This window comes from Pseudophryne corroboree, chromosome 5, assembly GCF_028390025.1.
Source record: "Pseudophryne corroboree isolate aPseCor3 chromosome 5, aPseCor3.hap2, whole genome shotgun sequence".
Lineage (NCBI taxonomy): Eukaryota > Metazoa > Chordata > Amphibia > Anura > Myobatrachidae > Pseudophryne > Pseudophryne corroboree.
The window spans coordinates 338721201-338741108 of record NC_086448.1 but is presented as its reverse complement, the minus strand read 5'-3'; the positions used below and the strand labels follow the sequence as shown (position 1 = coordinate 338741108).

The 19908-nt window shown below is 42.8% G+C and overlaps 1 protein-coding gene across 6 annotated transcripts in view; it reads right to left on the bottom strand.

The window, feature by feature from the left end:
* The window catches only part of PDE1C (phosphodiesterase 1C), a 1445089-nt gene that overhangs the window by 18563 nt on the left and 1406618 nt on the right, over positions 1-19908 (bottom strand). Inside the window, exon 19 of one of the 6 annotated variants that reach the window (XM_063922564.1) lies at positions 1898-11579. The exons of 4 other annotated variants lie outside the window; for them this stretch is intronic. In XM_063922564.1, the coding sequence (XP_063778634.1) occupies positions 11566-11579 (14 nt within the window). In that variant the 3' untranslated portion in view covers positions 1898-11565. Of the gene's footprint in view, positions 1-1897; positions 11580-19908 lie in introns of those variants that run through there. One more of the 6 variants, XM_063922566.1, reaches the window with a different exon arrangement.

Sequence of the window (19908 nt, the reverse complement as noted above, 5' to 3'; positions counted from 1 at the left end):
CCCCTATTTTTTTTCTAAAACAAACTTCCACCTAACTCCTGTGTCAGTGGCACTGGTAATCTGGAATGGTATAACAGGCCACTCCTCTTAAGACCCATACACATAAGGCCCCTACCAATGCCGATATTGGCAGCATGCAGGGATCCGATGGGGTGCCGGCATCGGTAAATGCATACACACTTGCTGATGCCAGTGGGGTAGGGAGAAACGGCGGGGGGAGGTGTCGGGGGGAACGATGCCCAAGCTGCAGCATGGCTGTCGTTAACGAGGACTTCCCTCATCTGTACATGTTCAGATGAAGGAGGGTGTTGTTAACGATGCACGGGAGCGCGCATCGTTAACGATATTGAGTGTACACACTAGACGAGATTGTAAAAGATCTTGCTCAGAATGGCCCTTCTGAGCGGTATCTTTTATTCTCTCATCTAGTGTGTATGGGCCGTTACTCCCACATTTCCTGCACACATTGTTGCATCAAGGGCCTAATTCAGATCCGATCGCTGCAACGGCAGCAGTCGCAGCCTGAAGCCCTTTGTGTAGTGCGCCTGCGCACACAGTGAGATGTGAAAGCATCTCACTGTTGCGATCGCCTCTGCGTGATTGACAGGCAGAGGCGGTCGCGTGGCGGGAGGGGGGTGCCAGCAGTGTTAGTATGCCGTTGGGGGGGTGCGGTCTGGACATCGCAGGTGTGTCCGGACCGTTGCTGGGGTGGGCCACACACGCAGCCGATGCGACCCAAAACATGGCGGGTAGACGCCAGCCACAGCAGCTAGGCTGCGTAGGCAGGGAGTTACTTGCCAAGTGCGTAAGCATCACCGCCAGGCAATGCTATCGCACATTTGTGCGGCGGGTGTAGTAGGGCTTCACATGTCAGAGAATCTGATCGTAGATGTGCTAATATTAGCACATCTATGATCAGCTCTGAATCGGCCACCATATTTGAACTCTCAGTGCAAATCTCCATGTACTATGGCATTGGAGAGGTACAACAGTTTTGACCACAAAGACACTCACTGCTGCAGCATCCCTGAATCGTCAGCACAAATCATTAGTCACAGTGACACTGGTTCTCTGAACTGGTGTAACAGCACCCCCCATACATGGGGCCTGATTCAGAGCCTGACAGATCTATGGCATGAGACGAAAAGTACCGAAGGCCAGTGCTTTGCGCATGTGCAGGACCCTTACTGCTTATGTGCAGTATGGATAATGTGTCGGCAGATGCACTACTGCTACAGATATCTGTTTCACAGTCTGCAGCCATTTGGAGGTGGAGAGGGCTCAGTGATGGCCTGTTTCCCAAAATGGAGGCGAATTGAATACGTTTTGGGGGTAATGCCAATGCCAGGATCTTTGTTGGAAGAAAAAACATTTCCTGGCCACTTGCTAGGAGATGCATCAGCTGTAGTAGGAGATGTGTCAGGTTACTTTCATGACCCCATGGGTCACGCAGCTGGTCGATGCTGATGCAGATGATCCTATACTGCATGCTTGGATACAACACTGGATCACGCATGCATGCAGGAAGCGTCTACTACAAGATGCTTCCTGCTGCATTACCATATGTGAGCATCACTGCTACTTCCAAGTAAGCATCATCCCTGAACCACCAGCATAACTATCTAAACACAGTGGCAGGGATTTGCCAACATCTGATAAATGACAGAGGTGAATAGAATCCATGCAGGTACAGTAGTTTGAGGACTGTGATGCAATAGATAAGGAAGCTGATAGGGCTCCTTGTTGTTTGTTCGTGAGATCCAAAAATAGGCTTTTAAAATGGCTTAGACTGGTACAAGTACATTACAGGAAATATTTTATTATTTATATAAAAATGTTTTACTTAAAACCATCTATTAGGAGCCACTGAATTTGAAGCTAAATTAAAAGAAAGTATCAAGGAAATATAATAAACATATAAAGGTAAGTCCATGTCGCCATTTTTCAGTGCTGGTGTATTTCAAATAGCGTAAGATGTCTTAAGGTGTTTAAAATAGACTTTATGAATATAGTATACAGCATTGTTACAAAAATTCACATAGATGCAATTAAAATTTGGTGCAAGTCAAAAAGAAGCACTACAACTGTCATAGTGACAGTGCCAAGTAAAATTAGGGATTATTCACAAACATGGAATAAGTGCTGAGATATTTAGCAAACATACAGCTCCTAAATTGATTAATGCCAAGCTATGCAAGCTGGGAAGGGAGGAGATGAACATGATTTTCACATAATTAAAGTTGGAAATAATGTCAAATTTAGTCATATCTTAGGAATGTTGAACCATGGAAAAATTACAGCTGAAAAATAACGAGAGTTATGGTAGACATACCTTTGTTAACTCTCTTTCTTCGAGGTTCATAGGGAGAACATCATGGTTGTAGGTGGTGGATGAGAGTCTGGGCACCAGTTAAGCTTTCTGGCTTCCCAGAATGCTTGGCTCCTCTCCCCTATAACCCCGCCTCCATGCTCAGGCAGGTACGTTTTCTTAACAAGCCCAAAGCAGGAAGTGGATAGGAGAGAAGTAAGATATAGTACACATAAGAACACAATCTGCACATTCTCGCAGACTGGAGAAAGGAACTAGTGACTAATGCCACAAAAACCCAGAGAGGACAGGTGTGTCAGGGTGGGCGCCCTGTGGACCCTATGAACCTTGAAGAAAGAGAGTTAACAAAGGTAAGTCTACCATAACTCTCATTTTCTTCTTCAGGATTCATGGGGCTCCACAGGGAGAACATCGGGGGATGTCCTAAAGCAGTATTTTTAAGGGAGGGGACGCGCCTGAGAGGATAACAGAAACCTGTGTCCAAAGGAAGTATCCTGGGATGCAAAGGTATCAAATGAGTAGAATTTTAGAAATGAATGTGTGAATAGAAGATCACGTAGCAGCCTTACATAATTGCTCAGGAGATGCCCCATGACGTGCCTTCCATGAGAGACCTACAGATCTAGTTAAATGGGCAGAAATTGACATTGGTACAGGCAAATCAGCTTAATTGTATGCTTGTGCAATAACCATTCTAATCAGTCTGGCCAGCATCTGTTAGCTGGTCAGCCACGCTTGTGAAATCCATAAAGTATGAATAGAGTCGGATCTTCTGATAGAACAGGTCAGGTCTATGTAGATATGTAGGGCACATATTATATCCAAAGACCGTTCTTTTGCTGAAATATATGGTGAGACAAATGCCGGGACTATAATTTCCTGATTAAGGTGAAACCTAGAGACCACTTTAGGAAGGTACCCAGCCCTTTCATGATGAAAAATCAGGAAAGGTGGACTACAGGAGAGAGCTCCTAAGTCTGAGACCCTCTTGGCAGAAGCAATAGCCAGCAAAAATATTGTCTTAGCCGTCAACCATTTGAGGTTTACTGACTCTAAGGGTTCAAAAGGGGGCTCTTGAAGTGCTTCCAATACTACAGAGAGGTCCCATGGAGCTACCACGGATACATATGGGGGTTGTACATGTATGACCCCTTGAAAAGAAGTACATATATCTGGTAGTGTAGCAATGTTTCTCTGAAACCATACTTATAGCGGAAAAATGTGTACTTTCAGATTAGCAAGGCGTAAACCTAGATTCAATCCTGTTTGAAGAAAAGCCAGTATTCTTCATATTTTAAATATAGTTGTATCATAGCACTTAGAAGCGCACCTTGTGAAATAGGTATGCCATATTCTATAATATATACGTGCTGAAGCAGACTTGCATGCATTTAGCATCATTTGAATTACAGAGGTTGAAAATCCTTTTGCTCTTAAAATGGATGATTCAAGAGACACGCCATCAAAGACAGATGTTTCAGGTCCGGATGTAGACATGGCCCTTGAAATAGAAGGTCCTGTTGCTGAGGAAGTTGAAGGGGTTTCCCTACTGAAAGGCTCTGCAGGTGGGAGAACCAGTGCTGTCTGGACCACGCTGGGGTTATCAGAATGAGGTTTCCTCATACTTGTTTGAATGTCGTTATTACCCTTGGCAGAAGGGCTATTAGGGGTAATATGTATGGTAGATGAAAGGTCTATTGTACTGCTAAAGCATCCACGAATGCTGCTTGTGGATCCAGTGACCTGGAACCATATACTGGGACCTTGTGGTTGTGACATGATGCCATCAGATTCACGTCTGGCCGGCCCCACCTGCCCACTAGTAGTTAGAACACTTCTGGATGGAGAGCCCATTCGCCCGTGTGCACATCATGATGACTAAGTAAGTCTGCTTCCCAGTTGAGGTGGCCTGGTATGAACACTTCTGATATGGCTGTAAGTTGACGTTCGGCCCACTTTAGTATTTTGGCTACCTCTTGAATTGCCCTTTTGCTGCGAGTGCTGCCATGGTGATTTATATATGCCACTGTTGTAACGTTGTCGGATTGAATTTACACAGACCAGCATTGGAGAATGCTGAATGCCAGTGTCAGTGCTTTCTATACTGCTCTCAGTTCCAGTACACTGATTGGTAACTTAGACTCTGTCAGGCTCCATCTCCCTTGAAACGAGTGTTGCTCTGTTACAGCTACCCAACCGCGAAGGCTGGCATCTGTAGTGAGAAGCACCCAATTCGAGATCCAGAAGGGGTGACCCCTGTCAAGGTGATTGCTGTGGAGCCACCAAGTTAATGATAGGCGAACCTCCGGAGTCAGAGTTATTATATGCCGTTTGATCTGATGAGGCTAGCCATTCCATTTGGCTAGAATCAACCTTTGTAAAGGGCAAGAGTGAAATTAGACAAATTAGATCATGTCAAACGTAGATACCATCAGGTCGAGGACTTGCATGGCCGAGTGAATTGACATCTGAAAATGGTTAAGGAACTGCTGTATTTTGTCTCTTAATTTCGATATTTGTTCATTGTTAGAAACAGTCGTTGATTTTGATAGTCTAGCAGGGCTCCCAGATATACCATTCTTTGGAACAGTATGAGTGAGGACTTTTTCCAGTTGATAAGCCAACCATAACTTTGTAGGAAGACTATCGTTATTTGTAATTTGCTGTGAAATACCTAATGTGAACTGGCCAGGAGCAGTATGTCATCCAAATAAGGAAGTATCCTGATTACCTGACGATGCTGGTGTGCTACCATGACTGCCATGACTTTTGTAAATATTCTGGGCGCTGTAGCCAGGTAAAATGGCAGCGCCTGGAACTGATAGTGTTGGTTTAGGATAGCAAACCTCACGTATTGTTGATGTGACAGTGCAATAGGTATATGCAGATATGCATCTTGTATGTCCAATGACACCATGAAATCCCACGGTTCAATTGCTAGAACTATAGAGCATAGGGTTTCCATGCAAAACCTGGAAACTTTCACAACTCTGTTGAGAGATTTGAGATTGAGAATAGGTCTGTATGTCCCATTTGGCTTTGGTACAAGGAACTTGAACGTATAATAGCCCCTTCCTTTTTGAGCCTGAAGAACTGGCACTATTACTCCTGACTGGAGAAGTGATTGAACCACTTCTTGTAGTATTCAAGACTTTTCTGTGTCTGATGGAAGGCTTGTGCAAAAATATTGCTATGAGGAACGTCTTTTGAAAGAGATGGCGTACCTGGGAGAGACTACCTCTTGCACCTAAACATCTGAAGGGGTTTTGATCCAGACTTGTGCGAAGTGAAGAAGTCGGCCTCGCACCCTGAGGTCCCCTAGCTGCCCATGGCTGCTTAGTCTTAGGCTTAGTAGACTTTGAGGCATTTACAGTAATTGCCTAGGAAACGCTTGTCCTTTCTCTTTTCCTTGTGGGTGAAAGGTAAGAAAATTTGAGCTCTCAGGCCGTGGTGTAAAAGCTGAAGGGAGAAAAGCAAGCTGTTTCGGCAGCCACTAAGGATGCCACTATTTTGTTTAGTACAGAACATCTCCCGTACGGTAGTACTTCCAGAGTTTTCTTGGAGTTTAAATACGCTTTCCAAGAGCGTAACCAAATAATGCGTCTAGTAAGCACTGATGTTGCCAACGCTTTTGCTGCCAACACACCAGCATCAGATAGTGCTTCCCCAATGTTAGAAGTCGCTTTCTTGATACAATCCAAATATATTCTGCACTCTTCTCATATAACTAGAGTCAATTCCTCCTCTATTGCCTTCAACCAAGATTCAATAGCTTTTGCTGCCCATGAGGCTGCTATTGTAGGACTATTTACAGCACCCATCAGTGAAAAGATAGACTTAAGGCAATTTTCAATGCATCTATCTGTGGGTTCCTTTAATGATGCAATGGCTGTGATAGACAAGGTAGATTTTTTTACCAAACAAGTGATATGAGAATCCACTGGATGAGGAGTCTTCCACCTTGCACTATCCTCCAAAGGGATAGGATAGAGAGATAAGAGTCAGTTAGACAAAGGAAACTTTTTAGAAATAACAACAGAAGTGGGTGCTAGTGTACTGGCTGTGGGACACTTATTAATACAATTATAGATACTTAACAATGACTGCAGCTTCAGGGGTTGAACCTCAAACTATAATATGTAGAAATAAAAACAAAGAAAAAGAATCGCTGTCCATGAAAGTATCATATAATTTACAATTTATTAGAAATAAATTATCATAATCACATTTACCACAATAAAACAAACAACAATAAAATATAGACAAATAAAAAACAATATAAAATCACATTCTTTTTAGAGCTTTTATATAATCTGCAGACCCAGCACCGCAGATACATTCATTGTATCCTTTTACTGAAGAAGGAACAAATTCTATCCAGGTATTAAAACTCTCCTTGTTATTTTGTACCAATATTTTGTAAAGCGTTTTTTCATCCTCAGATGCTGTATTTCTACAGATAGCTGGAATGAATAAACTCCACAAGAAACTGGAATAAATACAAAGTCTATTGACTAATAAATTCTTGCAAGTTTCTTGTCAGTTAAAAAGTTCCCCGTTTGGTCAGTAATATGTTGTGTCAATTATAAAACCTAATGCTCCATTGTAGAACACCGGAATATGACAGACCAATATTTTGAGGTTATAATGGGGCAACTTAGTGCAGGACACAATCGTAGTATCAGCTGTTAATTTCGCTGTATTCCACTATCAATCGGCAATCTGTGGATGAACAGCGCTTAGCCCAGCCTCTATTTGTGAGCGGTCTGTAGGAACTTCCTTCCTAACACCGGGTGCCGGCTACCCGGGTAGTTCAGAGCGGTGGATTGGAGCTAGCGGGAAAAGAGCTGACCTCCACTTGTGGCAGCTAGCAATGTGTATAGGTCTGCAGGCGATGCCTGGCAGTGCTTGATGGCGGTGCATGATGCATTTCTCAGCCGCTGATGAAACAGCCCCGGGTCAGCGGCTGAGAGATGCGTCAAGCACCGCCAGGAATCGCTGTATGCTGAATCCTACAGACCTATCCACATTGTTAGCTGTCACAAGCGGAGGTCAGCTAGTTAATCTAGAATGCTGTTTGTTCCCTGGCAACATCTTTTGTAAAACTACAGATGTCTGTGCCAGACTTTGAACTGAACTCGCCAGTTTCCAACCATGGTGGATTTGTATCTGGGGCTGGTATTGACATAGGGGGACCCATGGCTGGTGAAAGTCTGTCCACCAGGGTACCCAATAACTGTGTAAAGGAAGCCCAAGGAGGTTCCTGTGTAGGTACAGAAGTAGTTGACTGACCAGGAGGTATATAACATTTATTACATAGTCCATCTTGTACAACATTCTGTGCAGATAACCCCACAGAGCACATTTTACATGAAAGCAAGAATGGGGTTTCTGACTGTTTGCAACCTTTTGCCTTGCTAGACATAACTGCAAAAGTTGTGTGTCGCACTCACACTTTTATGGCAACAGTAACTGTATAATTAAGTGTAGTATGTGACAAAAGTCAGCAATTTAACTGCCGCTCAGAATAATTCTGAAAGCACCTGTCTCACAGGGTATAAAGAAAAGTGATAGCATATAAATAAATATATATATATATATATATATATATATCAGACAAAAAGATAAATCAGACAGCAGAACTAGCACAAGTCACATACAATGCAGATAAATACACAATAATATCACTTCAATGAGCACTTGCATCAACTACTCCGCCAGTTTTTTAAAGCAGGTAGGATATAAGTGTTTTTAAAAACCTGGCTCCTTAGAGACGATTTTACAGTTAGATGAAGACAAGCGTTCCCGGAGACCTTGCTTGCTGCATGCTGAAGATGGATGCCCTGGTCTCGGAGGAAAGGAGGGAGTGTAGTTTACAGCTCAAGGGCTGGAAATCTGCAGTAGACTGACATCCAAAGCTGGGGGAGGGGCTACAGGGAAAGTGCCGCCTCCTCCTGCTGGTCTTCGCCACAGGTACTAAAGGCCTTTATAAATTTAGTGTATACACTAAAACCTGGGCCTTATATGCCCTGGTGGTGTAGTGTAATCCCTGATTGAAGCCAGTGTCCACACCAGCTCCGCCGTCCGTCTACTGGGACATGCGTGGACCGTGATTTAAATGCGGGTCCTTTAAGATGGGACCCTCTTACCTGCCCCCATATTCCAGCCACGCAGTCCTGGGATCCCCGCAGTGAGCGTTGCTTGACACGGTGTGCAGCTGCAAGTACCCGTCTTGGCATTGGCCATGCAGGAGTTTCTGAGCCAGCGGGGGGTTATGGAACTGTAGTGCTGAAGTCTAAAAGACTTACAACGCTGACAAGTTCAGAGAAAAAAAACTTTTACAATTGAAAGCATGGGGCTGCTATAGCAGCCCCCTGTAAAGGTGCACCCCAGCTTCCAGCTGGTACCAACAAAAAACTGACCTGCCTGAGCATGGAGGTGGGGTTATAGGGGAGAGAAGCCAAGCATTCTGGAAAGCCCGAAAACTTACTGTAACTGTTTACATAGAAACATAGAATTTGACGGCAGATAAGAACCTCTTTGCCCATCTAGTCTGCCCCCTTTTTTTTACCATATTTTTATCTCAAACCTTTTTTGATACTTATTTCTTTGTAAGGATATCCTTATGTCTATCCCATGCATGTTTAAATTGCTCTACTATCTTAGCCTCTGCCATCTCTGATGGGAGGCTATTCCACTTGTCCACTACCCTTTCTGTGAAGTCATTTTTCCTCAAATTTCCCCTGAACCTCTCCCCCTCCAGTCCTTGGTGCCCGGACTCTCATCCACCACCTACAACTCCAATGTTCTCCCTGTGGAGCCCTATGAATCAGCACAAAAAAACAGCACAATTTAGTTGCTGTCATTTGTAGTTACCTATGCTCGTTTCTTTGTAATTACTGTTAATAATCATACTCAATCATCTAGCCTATAAAGGAAATATAGATTTATTAATTTATCTCTTAGAACGAAATTTACTAGGAGTATATATTAAATTTACACTTGTGGTTAATTATTTACAGTAAGTGTTTTTCTCATGTATTTATAATCTAAATATATATATTTGCATATAAACCAGTTTCTCATTTTATTTTTATATTTCTAATATAGGGGGTCATTCTGAGTTGTTCACTCGCTAGCTGTTTTTTTCGGCCGTGCAAACGCTATGTCGCCTCCCACTGGGAGTGTACTTTAGCTTAGCAGAAGTGCGAACGAAAGGATCGCAGAGCGGCTACAAAATAATTTTGTGCAGTTTCAGAGTATCTTCAGACCTACTCAGCGCTTGCGATCACTTCAGACTATTCAGTTCCTGTTTTGACGTCACGAACACGCCCTGCGTTCGGCCAGCCACGCCTAAGTTTTTCCTGGCACGCCTGCGTTTTTCCGAACACTCCCTGAAAACGGCAAGTTGACACCCAGAAACGCCTACTTCATGTCAATCACTCTGCGGCCACCAGTAGGACTGAAAAGCTTCTCTAGACCTTGTGTGAAACTACATCGGTCGTTGTGACAGTACGTCGCGTGTGCGCATTATGCCTCATACGCATGCGCAGAAGTGCCATTTTTTTGCATCATCGTAGCGCAGCGATCATTTTCAGCTAGCGATCAACTCGGAATGAACCCTATAGTCCGAAAGAAAATATCACAACTACAGTATGTGTTTTTATAGTACTTGTTTTACAAACTGTTTTTGAAGACTAAAATGAGTGAGACAATAGGAAACGGCTAACACAATTAACACATAATAATATGTCATGGAAATCTAACCCAATTATATGACAGCTTATTAACTTTCCTACAGATAGGTTCATGGTCATCTATTCTGCGAACCGGTCACACCAACAGCCGCAATGCAATTGTGTCTAGCTGCTCCCAGGTGTGACCCGTTTGTGGGAGCGTACACACCCATGTGATCATATGGATTGTGCGAGCCTGCACAGTGCACCCACACAGCCGCAGAAATGCTAGTCGCTGCAATCTACTCATGACTGCCGCGGCTAGTGGCCAAGCTGACCATCTGTATATAGTGGGAGAGGCAACTTGTGATTCTTCAGCTAGCAGAGCATGCTGGGAGCTGTAGGTCAACAACAGCTAAAGAGACAAATATTGCCTATGCCTGCTATTTAGCATTCCTGGTGGGTTCGCCATCTACAACATTTCATAGATAGGCCCCATTGAAGGTCAGGGAACACTTACAGCAGTACTAAATGCAGCAATGCCAATGTGTTGTCATTTATTGATAGCTCTCCACAACACGTGCACCTCCCTTTGGTTAGTATTAGTTTGCACTATGGGCTATCATATATGAAAGCATTTCAAATGAACACAGATCACATTCTCTGGGGAAACAAGTGTGATACAGTAAATTGTGATAATTAGTTGAAGACGAATATATAAAAATAATAGGATCTAAAGCTAAAAACAGGTTTAGTCCATTATGTCCATTTAATTAACAGCTTTGCTTCTTTCCTTACTTTCAACAGTGCATTGGCAAAAGTATAAATATGAGATGCAGGAAATAGCATTTTCCCAGCATGCTGTGCCTTAGAAACCAATATTTATGGAAGACCTAGAAATAATAACCTGTAAATGTAGCCTTTACCATTTTAAACATTGAATGAGACATTACAGGAGTTGCTAGATTTTTTTTTTTTACTAAACACATATTATGAAAATAATAAAATATAAGCCATTGGTGATAAAATTAACTCTAACATATCCGTCAAACATAAATAAACACACTCAAATAGACAGTGTTTAACCCTGTGAAGCAAGTGTCAAGCCATGGTGTGCAGTTCTGTTTAAGTGCAGGATGATAATCCCTTGTTTTGGCTTAAACAAGCACATGCGCAAACACACTTTTGACTTTTGGGACAAATGACATTAACGTTCCAAAATGATTGTGGTAGTGCAGGTTTCAAGATAATTTCCATGTGACTGTTCATTGAGTTCAATGAAGGCTTCCTAAACCCCAACGTAATGAGCAAAGCTTTAAAGTTCCCCTACTAATTTTGTCTGTTGTGTAAAAAGCCAAGTCAGTTTTTTTTTTGTGTTTCAAGAAAAAAAGGAGAGCATTAAAAAAAATACACAAAAAAAAAGTCTTTAACTGTAAAGGAGCCAGTGGATGTCTTGCTTATAAAGCTAGTGCCTTTTATTCCCAAGAGACTTGTCTTTGTGGAAGTAGGAACAAAATGAAGAAGCTCAGCTAAAATGATGACATTTATTGGCATTCTTTTTTACTCTTCTTTATCTGGAAAAGAAAAAGAAAAAAAGGAGAGTCATTTGTGAAATTTTAGTCCCACCGATCGTCCATGCTGAGAAAGCTGCTGGGAACAGAAATCAAGCAATGTGTATGAAAAAGTATAATAAAGCTGCACCTTTGTAAATAAAATACTATAGGTAATACTGTATATGAGGACTTCATATATTAAGGCCAATAAAAAGAGTTAGCATAGCACCAATGTTTTAGCAGCATAGGCAAATGCTCTGGTTGCCTGGAAACACCCCAGCTCACACAGTGACCACAATAGCAATAATATAGCCTCATCTGTCATACACACATGTTGTTGCATCTAATGCATACTTGCCTACTTTTGAAAAAGCATATCAGGGAGATTGTAAAAGTGATGCCTCTCAGCGCGGAGGTGTACTGCTACATCTGAGAGACGTGTCATAAAAATAATTTACATCCATATGTAAATGAGACCCAAAGTTATTAAGATCTACTTGTTGAAGAAAAGACACATATATTTTGCAGGATTTGTTTGTGTATTGTGTTTTACATATACACAAACATATACTGTAAGTGGCCACGAGAATCCTTATTTAAAATGCATGTAGCCATAGGGATCATTGTGCCTTATAACCAATGCAGGGAATGGAACTGATGATCCGATTTAAATATATCTATCTCTAATTTATTTTTCTCCCCCAAGAATGTAACAGCTACATAATGGGGATAAGGTGAAATCAGGGAGATTGCTGGACTATTCAGGGAGTGAGGGAGATTGCTGCTATTTCAGGGAGTCTCCTGCAGAATGAGGGAGGGTAGGCAACTATGATCTAATGGCTTACTGTGATTGGTGGTCTTGTAAGTGTCTGAAGCATTACATACACTGCAATTTGTACAGTATGAGGAAACAATAGCTGGTTAAGTGCTAATTACGTCCTCTTCATGGGATGGCTCCAATTGATCTAAAATCAAGCATTTGGAAACCCCACTCTAGAAATCCTGTGTTGCCCCTGAGTAGGGATTATCTGCATCAGAGTATTTGGCTGAATCAGGGGCATTTTAAGAGAGGAGGAGGCCCAGGTGCAGCCTCCTCCGTTCAGGGCCCCTCCTCTCTGCCAGCAGCGCTGAGAGTCTGAGCACTAGAACGCTCAGACTCTACTGCGCATGCGCAGATCTCCGGGAAAATGGCGCAGCGGCCATTTTCCCCGAGATTTCTCTACTGCTCATGCGCAGAACTCCGTGAAAATGTCCGCTGGGCCATGTTCACGGAGTTTTAACACTGCCGTGGACGTCACCGCGGGACTCCGGAGGGATGAGCATTCAGAAAATAGGTGCACTGTGTGCGGTGGGGGCCCCCTCTGGACTCAGGGGCCTGTGTGCACTGCACACACTGCACCCATTATAGAAACGCCAGTGGGCTGAATATTATATTAATTGCAGTAGGTGTGGGCTTGCCTTTTTGGGTGAACTGGTGGGTCACAGCAGGTACTGTTTAATGTCTGTCACAACAAGGCTAGGTAGCACTCCAGTAAACATAACAAAGTGATAAGGGAGTAAATACATTTGAAAATGTTATTGCCTGGGTCACATTAAACCAAATATACCACCATTGCTTATACTGTAAGTGTACTTAAATGATAGACAAGAATGATGCACATCAAGTGTTGTTTGTACAGTTTGTTTCTGGCCAAAAGAAATGTTTTGGAACCAACCAGTCTGTGTACATTTGTTTGTGTGGTCATTGGCTAACCACTGACCATCTATCTAATCAGGGGCGTTTCAACAGAAGAGGGGGCCTGTGTGCACCTCCGAGTGGGCCCCCTCCTCTGCACGGCGCAGTAGTGTCCGGCATATGCCAGAGTCTACTGTGCATGCGCAGGTCTTCGCAAACATGGCGCCAGCTGTGTTCCGGAGATCAATTTAACTACTGCACATGTGCAGCAGCCATTTTGGCAGTGTTTTTGCCGTGATTGCAGCGCCCAATGCTGGACAACGGAAAGGTAAGTATTCAAATATGGGTGCGGTGTGGGCCCCCTCTGGATCCACTGCACCCATTATAGAAATGCCAATATATCTAATATAAAAACTAGTGTGAGTATTGAACACATATTCATTGCAAAAGAAGTGAGTAATTATATGTTTCAAGTGAGTAATAATAAGTAGTCATTCTGCAATCAGACCGAGCATGCGGATTGAAAATAACTTTGTACATTACTGAAGGGAAAACACATATTACTATTATTCTGGCGTCAACACAGAATAGTGATATCACAGCAATGTGTATAGTCCTGCTGTTATTATTACCCCACTGTGGATGCCACTGGATGGATGAAATACCTGTTTTCAATGGAGAGTGTCTCTGAATCTCCAAGGTTCCTTGAGGTTTGTTTATCAATTAACATAATTTTGTGTTATTATTTACGGCAGCAATACAAAATGTGTTTCCGCTGCAACTTATTATTACTCACTTCTTTTTGTCTTTGCTGGAAGTGAAATGCTTCACTGAAAAGCAGCTTCATTTTAAAATACCAATACACATGCTCAGGCTGGACGGGTAGTGTGTGCACATTAAACACAGTGAAGCATGGCAAAAGGTCTACTGTAAGTTAAGCATGGCAAAGGTACTAAATCCCTGATCAAAGAATAGGCAAAGAAATCTAAACATTATTCTGTCATAGGAGAAGCGCTGCAAGTATGGCGGTACGGGGCGGTACTGCATACCGGTAGGAAATTGGCAGCCGGTACGCAGTACCATCGGGCCACCACCTTGCAGCCACTGTGTCAGGGAGAGCGCAGCATGTCAGTCCGGTCTCTCTTCTCTTCCTTCAGCGGCAGTTTGTATCACAATCAAATGCCGTTTCGTGAGCCAATCAGAGCTCACAGACCTGAGGCCAATACGGAGCCACCACTGCCGAACCGCGAGCTATGATTGGCTCACTAACCGTTTTTTTACCTCTTTTGTTACATTACAACCTGTCATTTATTTTTTATATCTGAAATTTATGTGATGGATCTGTACAAAATAGTCTAAGTTGATGAAGTGGAATGAGAAAAATTTATACAAAAAATTATTTTTATAAATAAAAATCTGAAAATTGGCATGTGCATATGTATTCACCCCTTTGCTATGAAGTCCCTCAAAAGTTCTCGTGCAACCAATTACCTTCAGAAGTCACATAATTAGTGAAATGAAGTCCACCTGTGTGCAATCTAAGGGTCACATGATCTGTCAATATAAACACACCTTTTCTGAAAGGCCCCAGAGGCTGCAACACCACTAAGCAAGAGGCATCACACCATGAAGACCAAGGAGCTCTCCAAACAAGTCAGGGACAAAGTTGTTGAGAAGTACAAGTCAGGGTTGGGTTATACAAAAATATCCAAATCTTTGATGATCCCCCGGAGCACCATCAAATCCATCATCTTCAAATGGAAAGTACTTGGTACCACAACAAACCTGCCACGAGAGGGCCGGCCACCAAAATTCACAGACAGAGATAATCAGAGAGGCAGCACAGAGACCAAAGGTAACACTGAAGGAGCTGCAGAGTTCCACAGCAGAGACTGGTGAATCTACGCATGTAACCACTATTAGCCGTACACTCCATAGAGCTGGGCTTTATGGAAGAGTGGCCAGAAAAAAGCCATTACTTAGTGTTAAAAATAAGAAGGCACGTTTTGAGTTTGCCAAAAGGCATGTGGACGACTCCCCAAATGTATGGAGGAAGGTGCTCTGGTCAGATGAGACTAAAATTGAGCTGGTGCAAACCCAACACATCCCATCACCCCAAGAATACCATCCCCACAGCGAAACATGGTAGTGGCAGCATCATGCTGTGGGGATGTTTTCCAGCAGCAGGGACTGGGAAACTGTTTAGAGTTGAGGGAAAGATGGATGGTGCTAAATACAGGGATATTCTTGAGCTAAACCTGTTTCAGTCTGCCTGTAATTTGAGACTGGGACGGAGGTTCACCTTCCAGCAGGACAATGAACTGAAGCAAACTGCTAAAGCAACACTCAAGTGGTTTAAGGGGAAACATTTAAATGTGTTGGAATGGCCTACTCAAAGCCCAGATCTCAATCCAATTGAGAATCTGTGGTTAGACTTGAAGATTGCTGTTCACAACCATAAATCAGTCAACATGAAGTAGCTGGAGCAGTTTTGGCTTGAGGAATAGGCAAAAATCCCAGTGGCAAGATGTGGCATGCTCATAGAGACTTATCCAAAGCGACTTGCAGCTGTAACTGCCACAATAGGTGGCTCTGCAAAGTTCTGACTTTAGGGGGGTGAATAGTTATGCACGCTGAAGTTTTCTGTTATTATGTCCTATTTGTTGTTTGCTTCACAATAAAAAAAAAATCTTCAAAGTTGTAGCCATGTTCTGTGAATGAAATGATGCAAACCTTCAAACAATCCATTTTAATTCCAGGTTGTGAGGCAACAAAACATGAAAAATGCAAAGGGGGTTGAAGATACTGATGCTGTATGTATCTGGTACTGTGGGGGCATATCTGGCACTGTGGGGGCATATGTGTATCTGGCACTGTGGAGGCATATCTGGCACTGTGGGGGCATATGTGTATCTGGTACTGTGGAGGCATATCTGGCACTGTGGGGGCATATGTGTATCTGGTACTGTGGGGGCATATCTGGCACTGTGGGGGCATATGTGTATTTGCCATTGTTTGGGGAATATGTGTATCTGACACTACACTATTGGGTGCATATGTGTATCACCACCCCCCCTCCCCCCCACAGTGTATCATGCCCCCATTTTCATTGCATCTTCTCTCTACTGACTACTTTACAGGTATAATCCCTGCCTGAGATGGTGTACTGTGTTCTAAATATATTGAGATAAACTTATCACAGTTTAATAAATTTTGTTCAGATTGCAGACCACACAGGAGACTATAGTGACTCAAAGTGTCCACACTGAATGAAAGGGACTACATGAGAAATAATTGATTTCTCTGTGGGAACCCTGTTCTTAAATAGCACAAAGCAGAGGCAGAATCTTTTGCCTTCAAAAAATGCAATTGAAAGGGGTTATAACCACTGGATAAAAAGACCCCTCTAACTCTTACTGACAAGTAGGTGCACATTCTTACTGTATGTGATTATTACAGAAATGCATCATGTGATCACATTAAAACACATTTGTGGATAATATTCACTTGTTCTTAGGATGAAAAACAGTCTAAGAAGACAGACTATGGAGAACAGTAATCATTATGTTATACTGAGCACTACATACAGTATATCTCACAGAAACACAGAATGTGACGGCAGATAAGAACCACTTGGCCCATCTAATCTGCTCATGTACATACACCCACTTACATGCTAGGGTTAATTGTTGCTGGGAGCCAATTAACCAACCAGTATATTTTTGGATTGTGGGAGGAAACCGGATTACCCCGGAGGAAACTCATGCAAGCACGGGGAGAATATACAAACTCTACACAGTTAAGGCCATGTTGGGATCGAACCCATGACCTCATTGCTGCAAGGCAGTAATGCTATTACATGACTTCAATGAAGACACCTTTCCTTAACGCCTTAGATGGTTTAGCTACATAACTGACATCATTTCTCCACTCTAATAAAGGCATAGCTTTAACTTTCAAAAGCCCATTGTAATATTTCCACAATATCACCAATGCCCCGCAGAGCACAATATTATAGACAGAAATCATTACTCTGCACATTCATATCAATTTTAAACAATGAACACCCTTTGTATAGTATTTATATTGTTTCATTCTCTCTAAGGGCCTAATTCAGACCCTGTTGCTGATGTGCAAAAATCGCTATGAAGTGATGTTTGCACATGCGCGTACGCCGGTACTCTAGTGTGCACAGTCCTGAACAGCGTTTTTTCCAAACGCAGTTTAAGACCTGGAGGTGAACAGAAATGGGGTGTTGACGCAGCGTTTTGATGGCGTCAACGCTCCATTTAAGGGGCGCAGTCCAGACAACCGAGGTATGTCTGGACCACCCAGCGACGGTCCTTTCTTCATAGGCTCCTACATGCCTTAATGGATCTGGACCAAACTTGGTAAACATACCCTTCATTATCCAACTTAAAATACTGGTGGGGTTTCAAGTGAAAAAAATCCACCCCTTTAGGGGTCAGGGACCCAATCATGAAAATGCACATGGAAAATGCATTGGTCTGTTTGTTTGTTTGTTTGTTTGTTTGTTTGTGTGTGTGTCTGGTCTGTCTGTATGTGAGGTCATGCTGTGATGTCATAATGCTAGCAACTGCCTATACCAGGACTTTGCTGCTGCTACTCTGTCTCATACTCCTCCAGAACCGGGGCAACACACAGCTCACCAGCAGTAGGCGATATTACAGGAAAAGCTATTAACATAAGGTTAGTGACTGGACAAATATAACGGCAGCTTAGTGCAATGTGGCGGCGGCAGACTTGGAGCGTGATTAACGAGACTCAGAGGAATATAGAAATTATTGACAATCACACATACCCTTCATTATTCAATTTAAAATACTGGTAGGGTTTCAATTAAAAAAGTCCACCCCTTTTCGGGGCCAGGGCCATATATCTATATGTCAAAGTATGTATGTATGTATGTATGTATGTATGTATGTATGTATGTACTGTATGTTTGACCTTCATCATACAGATGTGTCCATACACATCTTTCCTGCAATGCGTTTGCATTGCAGTTTGCTATCCCGGCATGGTATACTGTAGCGGAAGCGTGTATACACATGCTCACACTACTCACTTCGGGAAACATACGCATGCTCCCGCGAATATTAGCACACCAATAAAGGGCTGCTGGAGGTACACTATGCCATGTTGGTATGCATCACAGCGCCGTGCAGCACTTTTTAGCAAAGAAGTGTGAGGACACATAGGCTCCTACATGGCTTGATAGACCTGGACCAAACTTGGTACACATGGCTTTCATACTTAAAATGCTGGTGGGTTTTCAAGTGAATAAATCCATCACTTTCAGGGCCATCCATATGACTGGGTGACTTTGGCACTCACTAAGAAGGGATTTTTCAAAATTCCACGCACAAAGGGGTTAAAAGGGGTAAGATAATTCCCCTCAAACAGAGGAGAGTTAAGGCAGCCCACCCAGCCGTGCCGGCGATACCAAGTCGTGGTGGGGGGAGGAACTGACACAATGTACGGAGCACAGAGTTATCAAGAACATCTCTATACTTCTCAGAGTTAATGTGACCATGCATTACAACTAGTGGACCCATGCCAAACTAGTTGCCCCACAGCATAACACCACTTCCTCCATGCTTTACTGTAGGTATCTCCAAGCTATCTTTGTTCTCCAACAGTGACGCACACAGGGGGAGTTTCTGAGTACCCAGAAACCCCATCTGAGCCATGAGATGATTTACTTTCCCTTCAATGGTCAGGAAAGCAGGGACCATGTTATTAGGTCCAGTAGAATCACATCATTTGTCCCTGCCTCCTCACGATAGATCCACAAATCGCTGCAATTTGCCATGAGAGGGGGGACTAATGAAATGATACCTAGTCCTGCCCCCATTTACAACCTGCAGCATGGTAAGTGTGTAGCGTATGTGTGACATATAGTATGTGCTAAATAAAATATATAGCTATATTACACATATGTTCACATGGAAATCCCCTGGTAAAAATCCTGCTTTTGCCCATGTCCAACCATCATTTTTATAAAATGATGATTGCTCAATTAATATAGTCCAGTGCAAATATTGATTAAGAGCATGATTAAAATAAATTTTTCTTAATTCTGGGATAACAAGAAAATGTTATAGCATATATGCGATGGGGAACTAAGAACTAATGATAGGCACGAGTCAAATAAGTTCTTTATAAAGAGGAATAGGATAGGTCTATTATACTGTAAATTAGAGATGTGCACTTGAAATTTTTCGGGTTTTGTGTTTTGGTTTTGGGTTCGGTTCCGCGGCCGTGTTTTGGGTTCGACCGCGTTTTGGCAAAACCTCACCGAATTTTTTTTGTCGGATTCGGGTGTGTTTTGGATTCGGGTGTTTTTTTTAAAAAACACTAAAAAACAGCTTAAATCATAGAATTTGGGGGTCATTTTGATCCCAAAGTATTATTAACCTCAAAAACCATAATTTCCACTCATTTTCAGTCTATTCTGAATACCTCACACCTCACAATATTATTTTTAGTCCTAAAATTTGCACCGAGGTTGCTGGATGACTAAGCTAAGCGACCCTAGTGGCCGACACAAACACCTGGCCCATCTTGGAGTGGCACTGCAGTGTCACGCAGGATGGCCCTTCCAAAAAACACTCCCCAAACAGCACATGACGCAAAGAAAAAAAGAGGCGCAAT